Source organism: Talpa occidentalis, unplaced genomic scaffold, assembly GCF_014898055.3.
Source record: "Talpa occidentalis isolate TD23 unplaced genomic scaffold, MPIMG_talOcc4v2.1 talOcc4.8, whole genome shotgun sequence".
In the NCBI taxonomy this organism is placed as follows: Eukaryota; Metazoa; Chordata; class Mammalia; order Eulipotyphla; family Talpidae; genus Talpa; species Talpa occidentalis.
Window position 1 is genome coordinate 96276116 of NW_023605194.1, and position 22723 is coordinate 96298838.

General features: G+C 35.5%; 1 protein-coding gene across 1 annotated transcript in view; it reads left to right on the plus strand.

The window, feature by feature from the left end:
* Positions 1 to 22723, plus strand: part of ADAM28 (ADAM metallopeptidase domain 28) — a 312744-nt gene that overhangs the window by 267220 nt on the left and 22801 nt on the right. The window contains exons 6-14 of the mRNA XM_054690295.1: positions 1213 to 1316; positions 6122 to 6198; positions 8404 to 8482; positions 9544 to 9620; positions 12420 to 12609; positions 15032 to 15103; positions 16000 to 16071; positions 19862 to 20031; positions 22480 to 22564. Coding sequence (XP_054546270.1) covers positions 1213 to 1316; positions 6122 to 6198; positions 8404 to 8482; positions 9544 to 9620; positions 12420 to 12609; positions 15032 to 15103; positions 16000 to 16071; positions 19862 to 20031; positions 22480 to 22564 — 926 coding nt within the window. The remainder of the gene's footprint in view (positions 1 to 1212; positions 1317 to 6121; positions 6199 to 8403; positions 8483 to 9543; positions 9621 to 12419; positions 12610 to 15031; positions 15104 to 15999; positions 16072 to 19861; positions 20032 to 22479; positions 22565 to 22723) is intronic.

Genomic DNA, 22723 nt, shown 5'->3' on the forward strand with positions numbered 1-22723 from the left:
AACTAAATCTTTAAAAAAAAAAAAAAAGAAAAGAAAATTCAACCACAGTAACATTGTACGGCTTACCATAGGATTTGGGTTTGACTGCTTTAATTAGCTAGGATTATCCTTAGAACATCATCTCTCCATTACACAGGGAACTAAAGCCTTTCCAATCATGGTGTTAGTAAATTGCTGGGTTGGTCCACACTACGTTCTTGGGCCCCTCTGCATCTGCATTCTGGATGGAGTTGCAGCTCTTTCAGCAGCCAAAGGGCAGTCACAGTCTGTTCACTTTTCATCAGGCACTTCTCCAAATAGCATCATGTGACCAAAAGAAAATAGAAATTCAGTATTAGCTTTGGAAATCTCTGAATTTCTCATAAAAAATACTTCCAGAAACATTGTTGAGAAGAGAATTCAAGATACAGAAAAAAGGTTTGGTGAGATAATTTCCCAATTCTATTTCAATATCGTGGTATTCTCAAAAAAATTCTTTCTATGCCAGTGGTGGTGGTCTCGTCATCTGCTTGACTCATTTTCATGCTATGCATTACAAAAATTTATCTATTGCAAAAGCCAGTCCATTCTGTAGGCAGGTATTAGAGTCTTTTCTTACTGTGATATAGTTTATTTCACCAGTATAAAGCATTGCTATTAGAAATTCTGAGAAAAATATATTAGAATCAGAAATTTTATAACACTGTAGTTTTCAGAGAGCTCCAGCTCAATTACTCTAACTCTGAGTAACTTCCTAGGTGGTTAGTATGGCTTCCCTCTTCCTTCCCTTCTGCTTGTTCTGTTTGCTGCATTTCACTGATTTCTCTGACGGGAGGTCAAGATGGCAAAGAGAAACGAAAAACATTTAATCAAATAGAGAAATATATGAAGGGGGACATAATATGAAAATACAAAAAGACAAAAATTGTGATTAAAAAAATTATATAGACAAACATAAATTTTCAGCAGGGAATTATTTGAAGATATATGTTAAATTAAAATAAAATGAAAGATTCAAGAGGAATAGAGGGTTTCTGCTTTTGTCAATCTCTTTTGGTGTTTGTACCTTAATAATTCTCCAATAAAACTCAGTTAAAGCCTCTGAGTAAGGCACCCTGCATCATAAATTCAGTCTAGGTGATCATTTGGAATTTTGGAAGTCGCAAAAATTCCAAATTATCAGCCAGTTTATCTTAATTCTGCTTAGTTCAATATCTTTTTTTTTCCCCTCAGTAAATTCTGTGAATGGACTGCCCAGGCTAAAGAATTATGAAGTAATTTATCCTCAAAGACTTCATCCAGTGTATAAAAGAGAAGTCAAGGACCCAGATCAAATGGTAAAGCTTTTGATTTAACAAAGAATCTCTATATAATATAGAAATATATTATGGTTGCATGTGCATATATCTACACTTATATGTATAATTTGCTTGCTTTTGACCTATTTTTATTAATCTCCACAATAACCTAATGCTCTGTTATTATTTTCATTTTTCAAATTAAGTTTCTGGCAGTTGAAATAAATGGTATAAAGTATCACACAGAGAGTAAATTTTAATACCTTTATAGAAATTTGTGATTTATTTCATGAAGTTCCAAAAAAAAGAGACAAAGCATTTTATCTACCTATCCATCCATACAAACACAGCTATGAACATAAAAATCAAAGATAAAAATAAAATATTGTAGATTAATTCATGCATACACATATATGAAATTCACATCTGCTCTTTCTAACTGGGTTATTAAAATTTGCATAATTCTTGCCACTTAGTGAACCTATATATTCTTAGTCAAAATTTACTCAACAGACATTTATTGTAAAAGAAAAGTTTAAACATCATGATTCATTCAACAGCAATTTTCTAATTACCTACACCCAAAATTCTGCGGGGAGCCAGGAAAATACAGACAAATGAGACATAAATAATAGCTTGCAGAAATAAGTTAACTCACTGGAGGACCTGTTGCTCTACTAGACAAGATTTTACTTAGATTATTTCTTCCAAAGAAAACACGTTTATAACAGCATAACCTTGTTTATAACAGTAAACCTTGTTTCCCAAAATAATTATCTTTCCACAAAATACTAACACCAATTGAGACCCACATGCATTAATATTCCCATCCAGACAACTGTCTTTAACTGCTTTCTGGTAGTCTCTTAAAATATCACATCTTTTTTCACTGAATATTTTGAAGAAAAGTTGAATATAGTTCTAGAGTTTCTTTTTTCACTGATATTTATTTTATATCATTGTTCATTTTTAAACAATGTTTGCTTCACCCCACCCCAGGTGTAGTTCCCATAGAGTTTCCTTCTCTAAGGCACCTGTGCACCATCACCTCAGTCCCCTGTGCTCCTCCCTTCCTCCCTCTGATCCCTCTCCCTCCTCCTCCCCTGCAGTATGCCCCTGATTTATAAGTGTCTGTTGCTTTGTTGTATATTGTACTGTTATTATTCTTTCACACTGATGTCTTACTTATAGTCCTGCTATAAGTGAAACCACCCAATCTTTTTCTCTTTCCTTTTGACTTATTTAACTGAGCATAATTCCTTGTAACTACATCCATCTTGCTGCAAATGGCAGTATTTTATCTTTTTTGATTGCTGAATAGTATTCCATTGTGTATTGCAGCACTATTTATAGTAGGTAAAATCTGTAAACAACCCAAATGCCCAAAAATAGAGGACTGGATAAGAAGATGTGGTATATATATATACAGGTCTAGAGTTTCTACTCACAGTTACAAAGCGATTTCCTTCCAACTGGAAAAGACAAATTTAAGTGTTTGACTATTTTGATGACAAGCCACAGAGTAGTTACTGGTACATACTGGATCATCTAATTTAAATTTTTGTAATGATTGAGCAGATGGATGCAGTTGATACAATGTGCTTGTTATTTATTTCAAATACATTATTTAGCCTACTACTCAATTAACTGGCCATACGAACCTTATGTTTTCCCAATTCATAATTGAAAGTATAAAAGATCTAAATTGAGAGGTCTTATTTGTATGCAGGTCTTAGCTTTGCTAATTATTCCTGTGTTAATTTAGATACGCACAAGTTTCAATTTCTCTGTCTTAAACTTGAACTTACTAATAATAGTAACATCCTATATGACTGTGTTATGATATCATATATAAAAAGTGAGGCAGGAAGCTATTATTCATTATTTGTTCAAGATTATAGTATGACTGTCCTGTGTAACTCATCATCCACTTCATATGACTAACTTTTCAGGATCCTTGTACTTAATGCCTTGGATTATTAGATCATTTTGTTTTCTTTCTGCTTCTCTACATAAACTTGCTTTGCAGTCAGTCCCTGTATTCTTAAAGTCTTTCTTTATAATGTGCTCATTTCTAGCTCAATGGTCTTTCATATGGAATGTTGTCTCTACATAAAACTCAGTCCCATTATATTCCTTGTAAACTCAATGGAATATTCCTGAATCATGCTTCAGTCTTGATATTACCCCATTTGGCTCTTGATTTTTTTAAATACTGCTTTTATATTTGTAGAGCTGGTGTGTGAGTATGTGAATGCATGTCATCTCTCTTTTGTTTTGAAACTGCCCTGATCAATAAAATAAGTGTTTTATTTGTTTTTTTGATATGTCTGTTTCATCTTCATTCTCATTTCCTATCCCCTGTTCTACGAAAAGCATTCTATAAATGCTCATTGCTTTCACTGATTCAAAGTGGCCTTGAAAAGCACATCAATTTCATCTTTTACGAGAGATAAAATGTTAAACACAATCTCACAAAGTATCTAAGGAAAATTTACCTAATTTGAATGCTTTAATGTCTCTTTATATGATGAAACCGGGTTTTATTTTTTTTATAATTTTTTTAAGATTTGTTTTTATACAAGAACCGGGGTACAGGCCAGATGCGCGGGAGGGTGAGAAGATTCACCAGAGACAGAGCAGGGAACAGAACAGGCAGACTGATGAAATACACTGCTGAGGGGAGCAGCAGGTGAGATAGGAGAGGTCCACCTCACCATGTGGGATTCTCGCCGGCCTGCCGGGATCAAACCCACGCTGCAGAGGCTGCAGACAGCCTCACAGTGCAGCGCTCAACCACCTGCGCCACGAGGGAGGCCCTAATTTTATTTTTATGGTTTTATCTAGTATATTTGTAAGTTTCTCCTTGTCCCTTCAGCGTAGAAGAGACCATGTCATTGGACAGGCTGATATAATCAGATGAGCCCTAAGTGCTTCCACACCATCTCACAAACATATGCAAATCTCATGTTTACTTTTTAGTATGTAAGTGACATTGAGGTTCTCAGGTGCTGGTTGATGCCTTTGAGCATGTTCTCACAGCCAGTAAGTGACTGAACCATAAAAAGTAACTTTGGCTAGTGAAACATTCAAAAAGAAGTGGGCCCTTACTCTAGAACCTCATTCCTGTCTCCCAGTCACTCATGTCTAGTTCTTGAAATTTCTTACATCTGATGTGCTTTCTTCCTTGTATAGAATTGCCAGATTTAGCAAATAAAAACAACAGGCTATCCAGGTAAACTTGAGTATTATAAACAGTAAATGCTTTTTTTAGCTTAAGTATTCTCCAATATTGAATGGGTCATACTTATATTTTTAGAAATATGCACTGTTCATGTAACATTCAGAGTTAACAGACACCCTATATTTTGCTGGAAAATCCTACCATGTAGTTTAATTTTTCTTTCTTTGAACATTCAGAACTAAACTCTGGCAGTGTCTCTGTGATTCTAGTCCCTGTTCCATCTATAAACACCAGGGCAATTGTTGTCCCCCACTGGCCAGTGCCTGACATCTCAGTCCTGCCCTGTCACTTACTGAGTCCCTCCACATCATACTTGTGTTGCAAGCATAGACTACAGATTCTAGTGACATCTTGTCTACCACTCAGCACACACATCCTTTCCCCTGACATAGAATCTTCTTTTTATTTTGTTCAGGCACAGCTTATGACTAATAAGAGCACATAGGCTAAGTTCTTGGGAATTATCCTGTGGTTTCTTTTTTTTTTCTTTTTTTCTTTATACAAGCCCTGGGTATAGTCAGAAGTGTGGGAGGGTGAGAGAATTCACCAGAGCCAGAGTGGGGAAAAGAACAGGCAGAATGAGGAAGAACACTGCTGAGGGGAGCAGTGGGCGCGGCAGGAGAGGTCTGCGCACCTTGTGGTACCCTCGCCAGCAGCCGGGGATCAGATCGAGCCGGGGATCGATCCAGCGCTGCAGAGGGTGCGGGCAGTTTCGCAGTCCAGCGCTCAACCGCTGCGCACCAGGGGAGGCCCTATCCTTGTGGTTTCTATGTTGAGACTGTTGGTCTTCCTTGTGCAATGAATAGATTGACAATTACTGTTAACATCCAGAACTCATAATGCAATGTGAACACAGTGGCCTCTGCATTCCATGCTTGCTGCATAGGTCACTTCTCAATGCAGTGAAGAAAAGGACTCTTGTACTCGTTACACAACCCTGCCCTCTACTGGACCAGAGAACGAGACATTGGCATTGCCAGTGAGCTGTGCCAACACCTTCATCACCCAGGATCACTTTGCTTAAGATGTGGCCTAGAGTGAGATAATCTTTTGCAAAAACTTACTAAAAGGTGCATTAAAGACCAGAGTAGAACCGAAAATATTTTATTTATGGCCATAAGTTTTATTTGCATGATATAAGAGGAACTAAATATTTTTTTAATAAATGAGCAAATAAATATGTAAACAAGTGAGTGAATGAGTAGCCCTTAAAATGTTAGGCCAAATATTGTTACTTTTATTACATATCTTTCCACAAGATTATAAGCTTCCTAACAGGTACATTTTTTTCTTTCTCAGAGTTGAATTTCCAGAACCAGTCAGTCTTGCTTATAACCAGCACTTAAACAATATTTGTTGAATGGATGGGTGGGTGAATAGATAGTTGAATAAATATATGGATATAAAGGTTTCAGATTTGTCCATTTAGTCGGCAGCTTTATTTGATGTCTCAAAAGAGGTAGAGGTATATATTTAGTATATATAGACTGATATTAAATAAAAGCAGGTATTCTTCACCAATGATAAAACCGATGGACTTAGACAAATGAATATTTGTGTATGTTTTTAATTACCAGTAAATGTGTATATATTTTTGCAGGAAAAATATGAAACTGAATTGAAATATAAAATGACAGTAAATGGCAAAATTGCAGTGCTTCACTTGAAAAAAACCAAGTAAGTCTATTCTGATATCATCCTCATCAGTAGTAAATTAGCATATAAAAATTGTGCTAATTGTGTCTGTTACTGCTTATGGCTTTTGCCAACCTTGGCTCATCAGTTTTTGCTCTTAATACGTTCAAAGTGTTTTTAGCAAATATTTGTTCTTACATATGTAGTAGAAACACATTGGATAAAACAAAAGTTTACTATTGTTTTTATACTTCTAGTAATAAAACACAGGCAGACATGCATTTGATAAAATTCGATGAAGTATCAGAGAAATAGGTCTCAGTGCACTTTGCTGTGATTTTTAAATCTACCCATAGAGCATTGTATTTTATAATTCCAACAGTGAAAATTAAGATTTCAAAATCATTTTGAAATGATTGTCAGGATTGATTTGGGCTCTATTGATTCCATTCTGAGGGCTCTTTCTATCCAACTACCCACTAATTTTTTTAAGATTTATTTAATTATGCATACAAGAAATGGGGTACAGGCCAGAGTTGCAGGGTGGTGAGAGAATTCACCAGAGACAGAGCGGGGAGCAGAACAGGCAGACTGATCTAAAACACTGCTAAGGGGAGCAGCAGGGGAGACAGGAGAGTCAGCCACGCCATGCAGGGCTGGGATTGGAACCCAGGCTGCAGAAGCTGCAGACAGCTTCACAGTGCTGTGCTCACCCGCTGTGCCAGCAGGGAGGCCCCCAACTACCCACTAATTGTCCATTTTTCTCTCACATTACATTGCCATCATACCCCTTTATTCATTTCATCCAAATTAAACTATTCTCCTCAAACTTTTCTGATCATCTCTATCGCAGACCTTGGTCATCCTATATCTAGATGGTTTCCAAAGTAATTTTTCAAATTATGTGCTCAATCTCTTAATCCCTAATTTGTTCTATATGTAAAACAACATATTTTTTTTATTTGAATGGATCATCACCTTTTGCAAAAATTCACAACTTGCTGGAGCTTGGAAACTGTACTTTAATGGAAATAAAACAGGTCTTTGATTCAGGCAAACCTGGATGTGATCATTTGCACTTGAATTATTTAATCTCATCTGAAAAATAAAAGAGTAATATTTATCTCTTAGAATTTTTGAAAGGAATAAGTTAACCTAATCTAACCTAGCAGCCAGTGTACATGAGTGCAAACTAATTAGTTCATTTCCTCCTTGTCCTTCCTCTTTTAAAATACATATATCAATATAAAGTAAAAATCAAAATCAACAAGCAACTATAAACCAGAGACATACTATGGGGGTGGGGTGGAAGGAGGGGTGGGAAAAGGAAGGACTAGAGTCAAAATAAGGGGGGGTGCAATTGTATGGGGAATATAACCAAAATGAAAATGCATACATTGTGCAAAGATGAAAAAAGATGTAAGAATTATATAAAATAAAATATTTAAATTTTTTAAAAAGTCAAAATATATATATATATATATCAATTGTATGGGGAATATAACCAAAATGAAAATGCATACATTGTGCAAAAATGAAAAAAAAAAAATAATAAAATATATATTCAGACTCCTATTTTCTGAAAGATTTTCAAAATTTTTTAATTGTTTATTTCAGCATTTTTTCCTTAAGAGTTGTTTTCAACTCTTATTTTTGTTTCAGTACAGTATGTATGTCCCTGCAAGAGGCTTGCTGTCTTTTTTTACTAATTACAACTACCAGCAGTCACCTGATGCATTAGTTAAAAATATTTATTTTATATAAGCTCCAGTATTTATTACAATCATAATTTTAGATGCTTAGTGCAAATGCTGAAAAGACCCTACCTACCAAAGCAAATTAACTTTCAATCAATTTAACCCTGTTATTAGTTACTAATGGGAAAGTAAAAGCGCAGTTACCCAAACAGTTGAAGAAGATTGCTCTTCTCAATAATTTTTATAATCTGCCTTTCTTAGTTTCCCTTTTATCCTTTTATCCCTTTTATCCTTTTATCCAAATTTCCCTTCAGACAAATAAAATAAGCAAGTCTTTTTTTGGGGGGGAAGTATATATTGTTCTATAACATTTAGGAATGTCCCTGTCTGTATTATTTTAAGCATCACATTGATGGTTGGACTTGTTTTGGGGATGTAGGACTTGGAGCTCAGGAATTAAAACTTTTATGCACAGCCAGTGAAAGTTCTCACTTTGATCGCTGGACTTTGTAATTTTCCTGAATAATCATGACTTCTTTTTCCCTCTCAGTGGTCTCCTTGCACCAGACTACACAGAAATACATTATAATTCCACTGGCAAGGAGGTTACCACAAGCCCGCAGATCATGGTAAGATCATTTCCTAGATTTATTGAAAGATGGTGTTATTTCCAGACAAATAATGAAAATAATATTTGCATTTAAAGTGGTGCTTTGCTCAATAGCAATAATTACTTAATTGATCCCCTTCGACACAGTGGTTTGATATGAACAAAGGCATATCTCGACAGCCTTCAAGAACTCTCTGCAAGAGAGTGGGCAGAAGGAGCTGTTACTTTTATTAGAAAAGTTAAGAACTAAACACATCTCATGTTCTTAGTACATGTTAGCTTAGTAAGATCATGTAGTCTCCCAGACTCAAGACCATTTCCTCAGTGGTAGAATTGGTCAATTTCTATGTTTTTTCCAAAATAATTTCCACACTTGAATTTTATTCAGAGCAGATGTAAAACAGAATGAGAGATCGTTCAACACTGTCATCTTTTCTGAGTTCCATTTTTTTTTTATTGGAAGCTCTTTGAACATTCCCTTTTATATCAAAATTTACATGGACCATAACTTCATCTAAGCAAAGTAGAATGGTGTCCTTGACTGACGTATATCTACAGAAAAAGGTGTTCGGATAGGCATTTATAGGCATTTTGCTTCAGATGGAGGCAGGGGATGTTGTACTGATCCAGTTAACCTGGTGGAATTCTTCAGATGAATCAATGAATTCAACCACAATCTGAATAACTCATCCACTGGGAAGAGCTCATAGTTTAAAAAAATGAACAGTTTAAGGGAAAAAATAATGCCTGATTTGGAGGAGCTCAGGGTTTTTTTAAGCTTACAGATGTAAATTTGTTTCTTTCAGACCATATTCACCCCTGCTGTGCAACTTCAGCAGCACCTATACCAACATTTAGTTAACACTCTAAGTATTTTGGGATCATTAAGTAAATATTAAAGATTTTAACAAGTAAAAGCTTTAAAATATTCTATTTTTCTAAGTTGACATTTGTTCAGTATAAAGTGGTTTAAAGGCACTGTATTTCCTTTTTTTTGAGAATTTAACTTCAAATTTAGCCATGGGTCTAAAAGTATGCACACTTTCCTTTGCAAAATCTCTTTTCCTTTTTGTTTTTTAGGATGATTGTTATTACCAAGGGCATATCCTTAATGAAAAAGTTTCTGATGCTAGCATCAGCACTTGTAGGGGCCTAAGGTAAGACATCCTAAATGGATTGTGTGTACCTGTGATGATGGGAGGAGGATGTTTCAATAAATCTGAACAATTTCAAACATGATTTACTACAGTTGAGTGTGAATCCTAGGATCTCAAAAAATTTGAAATTTGAAGGAGACACGGCTTCTCTTGACAGTGGTGTGTAAATTACACATCCACATTGTTTGCTGTGTTGTTGTTTGCTTATGTTCAAAATGGAGGTTTCTTTAGTATAAGTTTTAGAGTCAAGATTTTTAGGGAATGGGGCCTCTCTGGTGGTGCAAGGGGTTAAGCACCGCGCTATGAGGCAATCAATCCGTAGACTCTGCAGCAGGAATTCGATTCCCGGTTGGCCAGGGAGCAACCCACATGGCGCAGCAGACCTCTCCTGTCTCGCCAGCTGCTCCCCTCAGCAGTGTACTTCTGTCAGTCTGCCTGTTGTGTTCCCTACTCTGTCTCTGGTGGGTCCTCTCACCCCCGTATCTCTGGCCTGTACCCCAGCTCTTGTATGCATAAATAAATAAATCTTCAAAAAAACAAAGATTTTTAGGGAATGGGTGTCCCTCTTCATCTCTCCTCTCCAAGTCTCAATTCTCTCTGTTGTTCATCCTGTCTATGACAAGGACATCCAGTTTCTCTCTACATGTTAATGACCCACTCTGCATCTGTCTACAGCAGGAAATGCCCAGAATTGATTGTCTAATGTCCTCATCCAAACCTCCATATTTCTTCCATATCTGGATATTTCAATAAAAATTGCAATCATAATGTACTTCATATCAAACTAATGATTTACTTCCAAATCTTTTATTTTCCAGTGTTCCCTGTCTCAATGAATGGTATAATAAATTAATGACTTATACTTCCAGAAACTTAGTGCCTTGATGATTTCTAGTCATCAACCTAGATTTTTCAATCTAGTATTAAGTCCTGTTGATTTTATGTTCAAAATATTTCCAGAGATTAGGCATTATATTCTCTCTCTACTTCCACAACCTCATCCAAGCTATCATGATCGTTTTTGCAAATGATTGCAGTCAACCACTTATTTCTTCATATCCACTCTTGTTGGCTTCTAAGTGCCTGTACATTTAATCCAGTCTCCTTTTTATATGCTGTTGTACATTTTCTTCCTAGCAATATAGCATAATTAAATTGTATGTGTATATATGTAGATATATGCTTCTATATCTATATCTATATATATATGAGTCAGGTCAGATGCAATTATTTGATCTATATCCATCTTCTTCATTGGAATATAAGGTCTGGAGAAAGCATGAGAGGAGATACCGGGACTTTTTTTTAAACCATCTGCCTATAGCTCAATGCCTAATGTATAATGAGGGCTCCAAAATATTGGTGGGATGAACCTTAGGTCAGGGCTTCATTAAAAAGAAGTAGAAGAAATTGATAACGGACATTGATCCCATATTTACATACTGTGTCCTTCAATATTGGCAACCATCCTTTTAGGTTGGTTTTTTTTTATTATTATATAATTTATTTATTTTTATATATTTTACGTCATTGTTCATTTTTTTTACAGTGTTTGCTTCTTTCCTCAGGTGTAGAATTTAATATAATTTCCACCACCAATTTACCTGTGCACCATCACCATAGTCCCTTGTGCTCTTCCCTCCCTTGTTTTGATCCCTCTCCCTCTTCCTCCCCTGCAGAATGTCTCTGATTTATAGTTGCCTATTTATTTTTGTTTTGTTGTGTTTTTTTATTGTTACTATTTTTTCCCCCTGGTGCCTTATTTGGTTCCCCTATAATTCCTCCTATAAGTGAAACCATCGATATTTTTTCTTTTCCTTTTGACTTATTTCACTGAGCATAATCCCTTCTAGCTCCATCCATGTTGCTGCAAATGGCATTCGTTTATCTTCCATTGTGTATATATACCACATCTTCTTGACCCAATAATCTATTTTTGATTAAGTTGGTATTATTGTTATTATCATTTCATAGATGGAGAAACTGAGGCTCTATGATTTTAAGTAATTTTCCCATGGCATCACAGCTAATACGTGAAGACTCAGAATTTTAACCCTTACTGAGAGACTCCAAAGTCCTTCTTATTTATTTTTTTTGCACTTTGTTTTTATTTTATTTTATTTTATACATCATTTTTCATTTTTGCACAATGTGTGCATTTTCATCTTGGTTATATTCCCCATACAATTCCCACCCCCTTATTTTGACCCCAATCCCTCCTCCCCTCCCCCACCCTGATTCCCTGTAATCAGGGAAATGCAAATCAAAACTACAATAAGACACCATCTTACACCAGTGAGAATGGCACATTTAAAAAAAAAATAGCTACAACAAATGTTGGCGAGGATGTGGAGAAAAAGGAACTCTCCTGCACTGCTGGTGGGAGTGCAAACTGGTCCAACCACTTTGGAAAGTTGTGTGGAAATTCCTCAGCCTGCTAAATATGGACCTTCCATATGATCCAGCAAAGTCCTTTTTTATTTTCAGTGCACCTTACAGCAGACATAGCATATGGAATGGAAGAACACTGAGAGTCAGGAAAAATCTATTCTGGTGCCAGCTCCAACACAGTTAACAATATGATATTGCAGTAGTCACTTCTCCCAATAGGTCCATTTCCTCATAAAGAAAATGAGTACAGCTAATCTCTAAGGGTATCTTCAACTACATTGTTACACTGCATTCTTCTGCCATGAACTTGAAATATTTGACATTGATGGCTTTTTGTGAGCCACATGTCTATGGAACTAAAATGCAGGAATAATTTTTAAGAAGCCTGCATTCTCACATTTTTTTTAGGGGTTACTTCAGTCAGGGAGATCAAAGGTACTTCATTGAACCTTTAGGGCCCACAAATCAAGATGAACAGGAACATGCACTCTTCAAGTATGATCCTGATGAAAATACTAATGGCACCTGTGGGTTGGATGACACATTATGGACACATGGATCTCGGCGGAATGTGGTCGCACCTGCCATCAGTCTTGTTGTATGTACATATTTATTTTTTACTTGCAGTCATTTCTTGTGTCCTGTCCTAGATGACCTGAGTTCTGATCTTAGCATCTGCAGTTGACTAAACTTTAAAGTCTTTTTTTTTAAACTAATAGGCTATAGAGACCCCGAAATCTTGTGTATTGAATATCTATTCATTATTTCATCTATTAGTAGCAACAATGTGTAAGTAGTAAAAAGAAGTATTAGGTATAATGCTTGCCCTCTAGAAACAAGCAACTTTCTACACATACCTTAGTGTTCATAATACTATAACATGTAACAAAGGTATAAATTATTATTGTTACTTTGGAATAAAATATCTTGCTGTCTTCACCAATGAACTCAATCAACAAATATTTCGTAAAGTGCTGCAGTGTTGCTGGGGATGTAGTGATAAGCAAAATAAAAGCAGAATTGAATTTGCCCAAAGGAAGTTAGAATATATGCTTTATATTTTCAGTGCTGCTTCTAGTCATAGAAGAAAAATGAGTGTGGCTTGTGTTTGAAGCAACAAAGTACATATAAAAAAATCTTTTACATTATTACCTTTATTTCCTTTAGGATTCATTTCATATTCAAATCTTTTCTAAATGTTCTTAGAATCCATAAGCACTGGGCAGATTGCTCAGAGTATAGTAAAATCTCCATTGGGTTCAATATGCTGTGGATTTAAATTCTGCCAGAGATGTCTAGGAACCCAGAAGAATCACTGTTAACTATGTGAATGTTGCTCTCCTGGTTAGCACGGCACAGGCCCCTGTACCCTCTGCCTCCCTCCTTGGTAACCACGTGCAAATAGCCTTGTTTTCATGATATCCTATCTTTTTTTAATTGGTTTGCCTCCTACATCTAACCTACTAGTACAACTCCTTCCCATTTCCTTTCACTGTTATCCCTCCTCTGGTTGAAGGCTAAATCTTAGAGCATTGCATACAGCTCAGACTTGGGTCCTCTTCTTAACTCATCTATATACTCTTTCTAGATAATCACATCCTGGCCTATTTAAATAGAAATGCTGAACTAATTACTCTCATATGTATATTTCTAACAGGCCTCTCTTCCGAGGTTCACACTGTTATAACTACATATCTCATGCATTCATTCAAATGTCTAGTATCACAAACTTAACATGGTCAAAATAGAAAGAGACTCATCTCCAAACCCCAAACAAAACCTGCGTCTCCCTGACTTTCCCCCATATCAGTTAGCAATATCACCAGTCATTATTTGTTCAGGCCAAAAACTAGAACCAGCAGCCACAGGGCACCATCTGTCTTACAGTAATTATGGTAGTGCCTCTTCTTGATTTCATCTCTGCCATTACTGCTTCAGTAGAATTCACCCCCACAGCAGGTGGAGTGATTCCTTTATTGTAAATCACATCATGTCACTTTTAAGTTTAAAGCCTTCTAATGATTTCTTAGAACACTTTGCACAAAATCAAAAATAACTGATCAAGTATTGCAAACCTCTGTTTTCTTACGGTCTCACCAAACTCTCTGATTTTATGGAATGCTGTGATACTGAGTGACAAGGAGTTATTTCATTACAGATGGCTAGGGAAATCTCTAAAGAGTTGGCCCTGAAGCAGACATATTAGTGTAAATGAGAAGTCAGGAGGAAAGAATAAGTTGCATATGTGTATAATTTATATATGTGTGTGTTTATATAAATAATATATTAACTATATTTATAATCAGGTGCATTATGTTCCAGGAAATAATCAAACAGGAAAAGAAAAGTATTTACCTGCTAAATGACAAGCACTTCCAGAAATGCAACATAATGAACTTTGATAGTTTATTATTAATTGTATTATGTATGTATATATCAATCTATATATAACTTTCCAATAGGATAATCTGGTATGAAACACAGGAGTGATTTTGGGGTTTTTTTGGGGGAAAAATAAACAGAAAAAGAGGATACTTGGAATGTGTGGAGAACTCCAGCTCTGCTGAGGAGCAGAAAGCAGAGGGTGAGTGTGGTGGTTCTGGGCATTACCCCACTGGTAAAAGAGGGGGCATTGTGAGGGTAGAAATAAGGACCTGCTTTAAAAACAGAAGGATGCTGAAGTCAAAGTTTGTCTATCTCATTGAAGGCTAGTGGGAAGGGTCCACTGTTCAAAAATCCAAAGACTTTGTATTTACTTCCAGCATCTCTGTTAATTAGATATTAATCATTTTAGCTCTGGTAAAAGGAGCCAGATTAGAATATCACAGGTTTCCATTCCAGGTCTAATATGCTAAAACATGGTAATAATTTTGATTGCTTAGAATTAAAATACTAATATTGTTTTCTTTTATTGTTAGATATCAACTAAGTTCATAAAATTATATGTTTCACATAAAAGAATGATGCTTGCAGAGAAAAAAATGTTGTCTTGGAAATTTCTCTTTTTATGTATATTACAGAACTTGAAAGACCGGAAGGTTAAGGAGCATAAAAAATATATAGAATACTATTTGGTCCTGGATCATGGTGAGGTAATTATAGCAAATAAATGTGTCTTTTCAAATTTCCTCTACATAAATATTTGTGTTGTCTTAGTCAGTAAACATATAGATCCGTTTCTAAAAATCATGAGATTTTTAGATAAGATATTGCATTTTATAAATTTTTCTGAACCTAGAAAATCTGACATGAATAGACTACTTGGGTTTCTCCTTTTTGAGACTATGAATAAATTTAAATTTTTGGCACTATATGCTCCTTATTGCCTTAAAAACTCCAAACTTAGCATTCAATTAAGTTTCTTTGTCATTTTGTTTTCCATTAAATAATAAAATCATTGATAACTTAAAATTTATGCTCTCACAGAATGGTAAATATAGAAGACTAAAGAATGAGATCTTCTGAAAAAAGCAACTTTATAGTAATATTATTTGTCTTTTTTTACAATAATGCTGATTCATATATTGAATTTTCTAAACCTGAGGTCCACCTGTGTGATCTCCAAAGGAAAAATAATTGTGTGATGATAATTGAGAATATTAGTTAACTCAGGAAGTAAACTTTGGCCTATCTTTTTGCACTAAATTCATTTACTGTTCATGTTTTTCTATGAATAAGCTATTTCTTGCATTAATTTTACACAGCTTAGGAAGCCATAATAGTTAACTGAAAACTATTTGAAATAATTCTTTAGGACTTTACACTGAGCCAGCATTTAAGAGAACAAAGCATCATCTATAATCCCGAAGTGTCCTAATTTAGCTAGAGATGTAATGATGCAATTTGTTTCTCACTTTTAGGTGCTAACTTTTATAATTGATCCTAAATAATAATCACCAATAAGTAATAAAAACCATATTTCATTTTTAACCTTTCAATTATATTCATTTTTATCAATCACCATATTTTGTCTTTCTTGTTTTTTTAGTTTAAAAAATATAATCAGGATCAAGAGGAAATAAGAAAGCGGGTGTTTGAGATGACCAATTATGTCAACATGGTATGATAAATTTTATTTATGTAAGTTTAACATTTTGCTAGTAGTTGTCATTGGATGTTTCTGTGAATCCTCAAAAGCAGGAAGGAGAGTCAACAATTCTGGGTAAATATCACTGATGGATTCTTGAAGGGTGACCATGACTTTTGCTACTGAATTGAATATTAATACTACAGGATAGGGACTTCTCACCTCCTTGTAACACGATTCTCAATCCATGAATTTATAGTGATTTTTTTTTAACAACTTTTTATTTTTCTGAAGTCCAGTAAGAAAGTGCCGAAAACAAAATCTGAGAAAGTCAATTAAAGGAAGAAAACAGAAAAATAAAAACAAAATAACCCAAACTCTCACATGGGAGCCTCTCACATATAGTTTTTCATTTAATCCATGGAACAGCTTTAGGATATTACTAAGCCTAAATTATAGCCAAGTAATTCAATGCTGAGAAGTAAAATTTGTGTAATATCGCAAAGATAGAAAATGGTAGAGGTAAAACTTGGACTTAGATTGGTCAGGTTTCAGCACCCATATTGATAATATAATTGTTGATGCTATGCTTTAAATATGATTTTATCCTCTAGTAGACCAAATCTAAAAAAAATGATTTCTATATTCCTTCTCATTAAATCTTGACTGTTAGTTTCATGTTAACTGAGTATATAGTTAGCCTACTTACTTGAAATGGGTGAATTACTTTGTGATAGCCAACAGATCCTCTAAGGAAAAAAAAAAAAAAAGGAATGAGGGAGGAGTCCATGACCAAGGTCACACCTCATTTTTTCACCCCAAAGATCACACTGGCTTCTCTTTGGAAACTCCAAGATTTGAGCATATTTTTCAATATTTACTTTTGGCCAAGTACTTTTTAAGCTCACAGAGAAAAAGTGGGGAATACAATGGACAAATTTCCATTCTTTCAAGGGTTCATTTTCCTTTCAGGAACTGTATTCTTCTTCAGAGAGAGAAACACAGCAAACTAAATAAATAGTATGAAAATAGTAATATGTGCAATATAGGTATATATAGCAGCGTTTAAAAAAGAGGGAGATTGAGGTTGGAGGATGGACAGGACAAAACAGAGACGGGACAGGGCATAGGTTGTTCTGTTTGAGGTACAATGGGAAGGCCCCTGTGGCTGGAAAGTGGTGATCCAGAGGGTGGGAGGCGAGGACTTCGGAAAGGTGGCAATTGCTAGGACATGAATGTTGGGGTGGGTGTGTAACCACTTTGCTATTGTAGGTGACTGAGGAAGACACTGAAGCATCTGAGCTTGTGAGGCTGCATGCTCAAATGTGTGTTCTTAAATTGTCATCTTGGCCATCATATTGAAAATACTGAACGACAGCAAGGGCAGTAGCAAGACCAGATAAGGGAATGCACCATAGTTTCAGGGCAAGATATGCTGGTGGCCTGGTGACAGGCAGGTGAGAATGGCTCATCTCTGAATAAAGTCAACAGGGCCTATGGAATGAGAAGGATGTTAAGCAGTATAAGAAAGAGGTGTCATAGCACAAGGATTTTGGCCTAAGCAACTTTAAAAATGTGAACTAATGGTAGTTTAGAGGAAAGATTAGGACTTCCATTTCCAACATCCCCCCCTTTATACATTGTCTTTGGCTGTTTTCCTGGCACAGTGCCAGAGGTGGTGAGTAGTTGCCACACTGTCTCAAAGCTTAAGATACTTTTTATCTGGATCTTTACATAAAGAGTTTGCCAGCACTGGGGTAGATCACCAATGGGGAGGGTGCAGATAAGTAAACAAGAAACCCAAGGAGAATCATTGGAGTTTTTCTTGGAGGTGAGGTCAGACTGGGGGAGAGACAGACAGAGACCAAGAGGTAAGCAGTGTACAGGAGGAAAGGCAGAATTGAGTCTAATTTGGAAATTGCTTGAAACAGAAATCTGTCAAGGGGAAGAATGTTCAGTGATATTAGATGCTTCTGAGGACTGCATCTGGCCACTGAATTTAACAAAGGAAACATTATTGTTACCTGGATGAAGCAAATTTCCATGGAGCATAAGAGCAAAGACATGGCTGAGTGCAGAGAGGATGTGAGAGATAGAATCGGAGACAGTGACTTGAGGACATTCTTTCCAGAAGTTTGCAATAAGGGGAAGCAGAAAAGGGGGTAATAGGTAGGAGAAGGGTCTTAGAGAAATTCCTCCCCTAACCCACTGCCCCTACCACCATGGGTCATCCATTTTATGCTGACGGGAATGATTCCATGCAAGGTTGAGCACTGCCCATACAGGAAAGATGGAGGAATTGCTGGAATAATTTCCTCCATCTGGGGAGAGAGAGAGACAATATTGTGCATGAGAGACGTCAGCCTTAGGCTCACAGATATTCCTTCTGCAGTAAAGAAGGGGAGACATGTGTCCAAGCAGGTGGAGTCTGTTACGAGGCTGCTGGTGGGAGTTTGTAGAAGTTCTCTTCTGGTCACTTCTATGCTCTCCGTAAATTTGGAACAGACATCTTTTCAAATTGAGGGTTTTAAGTGGAGTGTCAGAATTCCTAAGAAAGAGTAGTGACTACCAAAAGTATGTGTAGACTACCAAGAGTGGATGCATTTTGGAATGCAGTGCATTTCCTGGAAAATGGTAAGGACCCTTGAGGTTAGTAGTCAAGCCTTCAAATCAAGGCAGTGGGCATGGACTCAGCTGTCTGTGCTGGGACCTGGGACAGGGGAGGTCTAGGAAGGGGTAGATTTAACCGGGATTGGAGTTATGTCAGGTGATTAAAACAGTCAGAAAGGAACAAGTTGAGGGGAAAATGCAGGGAAGACGTCTAATCTGGTTAGCTTTTTACTTCAATTTTGATAATCTCATTTCTCAATACTTTCATTGTTTTCTAAGCTACTTAAAAAGCTTTGGTTTTCTCAACAAAATGTTGGCATATGTAAAGACCAGCCACTGTGCAGGGTCCTCTCTCCCTGACCCCAAGTTTTATTGAGATATAATTGGCATATAATTTTATGTAAGTTTAAGGTATACATTGTATACCTTTTGTTACACTACATACTGCTAAATGGTCAACACCTCCATCATGCCACATAATTACCTTTTTTTTGTATGTATGGGGAGAGCATTTAAGATTTACGCTCTCAGTAATTTATAAGTATGTAATATAGTGTAATTAATTACTATTACAATTCTGTACATTGGAATCCCTACCCTATTCTTCTTAAATCTATAAGTTTGTGCTCTTTGCATTTTAACAACTAATGTAGCGATTTAAACTTTTATTTTTAAGTAGCTCTGTTATCTTTTAAGCATAATTCATTATTCTAAAATTTGTCCTATATGCAGTATAGATAATTTGGTTCTGTTCAAGTTTCAGAATTAGAGGGCTGGTTCCTTTTGTGTGGTTCTCAGATGTAGGAATTTTACACATAATGTTATTTTTCTAATGTGCATATCAGCACTGGGTCAACCTTGCTAATTCAGAAATATTATGACTCTTAAAAGTGCATATGAACAAACATATTTAAGATCACAGTCATGGAGTATTAATTGAAAATTATGTGTTGTGGTACAAGCAGGAAAAGTATGTTTTCATAGGATCTTTGTTCAAAAAAAGGGGGGGTTACAAACCTAAAATATCTAAGAGTGCCTGCCCTGCCTAAGGATGGGGATGCTATAGAAACTTCTGTTTCATAAGCGTATGAAAACTGTAAGCGTATGTAAAGTGCTGTTATAAGTAAGGTTGAAAATAGAAAGCAAATTAACTGTATTAAAAGGTAACATCACTACATGAGTCATAGCTTTGCCTTTGATTCTCTTTGGACAGCTTTATAAAAAGCTCAACACTCATGTGGCCTTAGTTGGGATGGAAATCTGGAATGATAAGGATAAAATAAAGATAACCCGAAATGCAAGCTCCACCTTGGAAAATTTTTCTAAATGGAGGGGGAGTGTGCTCCCCAGAAGAAAGCGCCACGATATTGCTCAGTTAATAACGTATGTATATATTGTACTACGTGTGGTATTTAGTGTAGAAACTTTTCAAAGTTTTAGCAAAGCAAGTGATATCTCAGGGTGTAAGATAATAGAAAGTCTTTTACAGTTAGAGGATTAAAATATTGAAAGTACTCATTTGGTTTATGTTTAATATGGTCTATAAGATAATAATTTAACAATGACTTATAAGAACATTTCTGTTTTTATTGATGATACAGAAAGGAAAGACAGGCTTAAATAATGGGGATTTAGATTCAATAACTCATTTAGCTTTGCATTAGCTGACAAACTTTTAGGATAGAAATAAAATTGAATTTTATATTCCAACTTCACATCTCTACCATCCTGCTAGAATGGCTAGTTTAAAAAAGGGAAGGAAATTAATGACTATAAATTACACAAGAGTTCTGAGCATAAGCTTCCAAAGATATCAAGACAAATTTGCTGCATAGTTTGCCAATGAAAGCAACAAAGAGTACTTAAAATTAATTGAGTTTCACTTCCTAAGAAAACTGTGGGTGGCCTGGGAAATAAATGGACTAGGTTTGTGAGAAGTAATATTCTGTGCTGCTTATATATCATTGCATAACAAATCAGCCCCAAATCCCTGACTTAAAATAAGCCTTCATCACTTACATGTCTAATATTTTGCATGATAAGGCAGGAGCAAGGGGGCTGGTTGGTCATCTTTTTCTATATGGAAACTTTCATGAGGCTAACTTGGAATTCTTCCTAACTGGCAGTGTCAGGGGGTTTGGACTTACTGCAAGGTGACTAGCTTTCCCCATGAAAAGCCTTCTAAAATTTGATCCAGGAGAAAGCTTCAAGGCTTGCTATGGTCAAATCTTAAAAATCAGTGTCATTTTTAGACTATTTTACTCATCAAGAGAGTGTCACTGAATCAACCCAGACCCAAAGGGAATCCTTTCATAGGGTGTGACTACTGCAAGGTAAGCTGATTGGGCACTTTCTTTGAAGACTAGCCGCTACAGTTCTTTAATTTGGAAATGTAAGTTCAAGACTCAAGGACCCCCCCAAGAAAGAGGTCACTTTTCTGGATAGGCTTAGTTATTTTCTAAGGTCTCCTGGTTAGAAAGAAGTAAGGAAGTTCAGTTCTTACCAAACTGGATCCAGAATCATGCTCAAATTGTGGTGTATTCCATAGTGTGAAGTAATAGGGTAGAGTGATGAAGATTATAGACAAGGGAACACATGGAGAGGATAAAAAAATAGCAATCCAACCTCAAGTGTAGATGCCCTATATAAACCAGAATAAACACAATAAATAAAATCATTAAATATTAAATAGCAGGAAAAAATTGTCCCTCCAAATTATATATTGCAAGTCTTACCATTCACCTGACAAATAAACAAAAGGCTCCTAGACATAATGAAGAGGAACCAAATTAGTTAACTCCAGAATGGGATAGATTTTTTAGTAGTGAGAATTAGAACTGGGCAAATACAGTCTTAAGTGTAAATAACTTCGCAATATCATTTTAAAAGGAGATAGAAATACAACAATCTTTAAAAAATTTTGTATAAAATAGAAGATATATAATATTACAATACATAAAAATATGAAAGTAAAATATATAAATATAAAAGTATAATTTCAGAATAGCAGATATCTGAAAACCCCATAAGGAATGAAAATGAAGGTCTCTAATTTCCTCTTTTTGCATTACAAAATCAATACTCTCCATCTTTGATATTGATAAGTGGGAAAATATGGGTTCAAATTTTATGTAAGTACATCTACTATGAGAATTTAATATGTAACTTCCTGCAGGTAAACCAAGGCCAGGATATTCAACAGAGAGAATAATAATAAAGAAAAGTTCATGGGATCATTACAAATTGAAACCAAAACAAAGCAAAACCAAACAATGAAATTAAATTACCTTGGGCCAACATTATCTATGTAAATAAATGTAAATAGTTCAAGATATTCTTGAATAGGACAAATATTTCAATATTATAAACGCTTCAATAACAGAATACTTTCAGAATGGACCTAACTCTGTATCCTTCTGTAGCTAAAAACGCTAAAGGAAACCAAAAAGTAAATGGATATAAAGTTATATGAAGAAAATATAAATTAAAAAAAAGCATATGGGGCAATACTAATTATCAAAATAAGATATTTATTAGCACAAAAACACACTTTATTTTTTGACAAGGGATGGATTCCACAATGAAAAATGTAATTATGAATGAGAGATATAAAAATATTAAAACCAAACATTCAGGCAGTTGGTTTTCTGCTGATATGAGAATCACTGCATTAAAGAAAAATCCCTCCTGCTAATTACAGAACTGAAGGGAATACCAAAGTGGTGATTCACAATGTGAGTTTCTCTGCTCATTATTTAGAATTTTGAATGAATTGTCTATGGAAAATATATATTTGAATCATAATTTATTGTATCAATTTCATTATTGCAGTGCAACAAAACTCTCTGGAACCACTGTGGGTCTGGCTTTCATGTCTACAATGTGTTCTCCTTACCATTCTGTCGGCATTGTTCAGGTTGGTTTGGAAACATTTGATTCTACAATCCCAATCTAACAAACGTTGCTTTTGTTTTCTGAATCTGTTGAGAAGATCATGTAGTTTTTCTCCTTTAGTCTACTGACATGGTAAATAATATTGATTAATTTCAAATCCTGAATCAATCTTGCATATCTG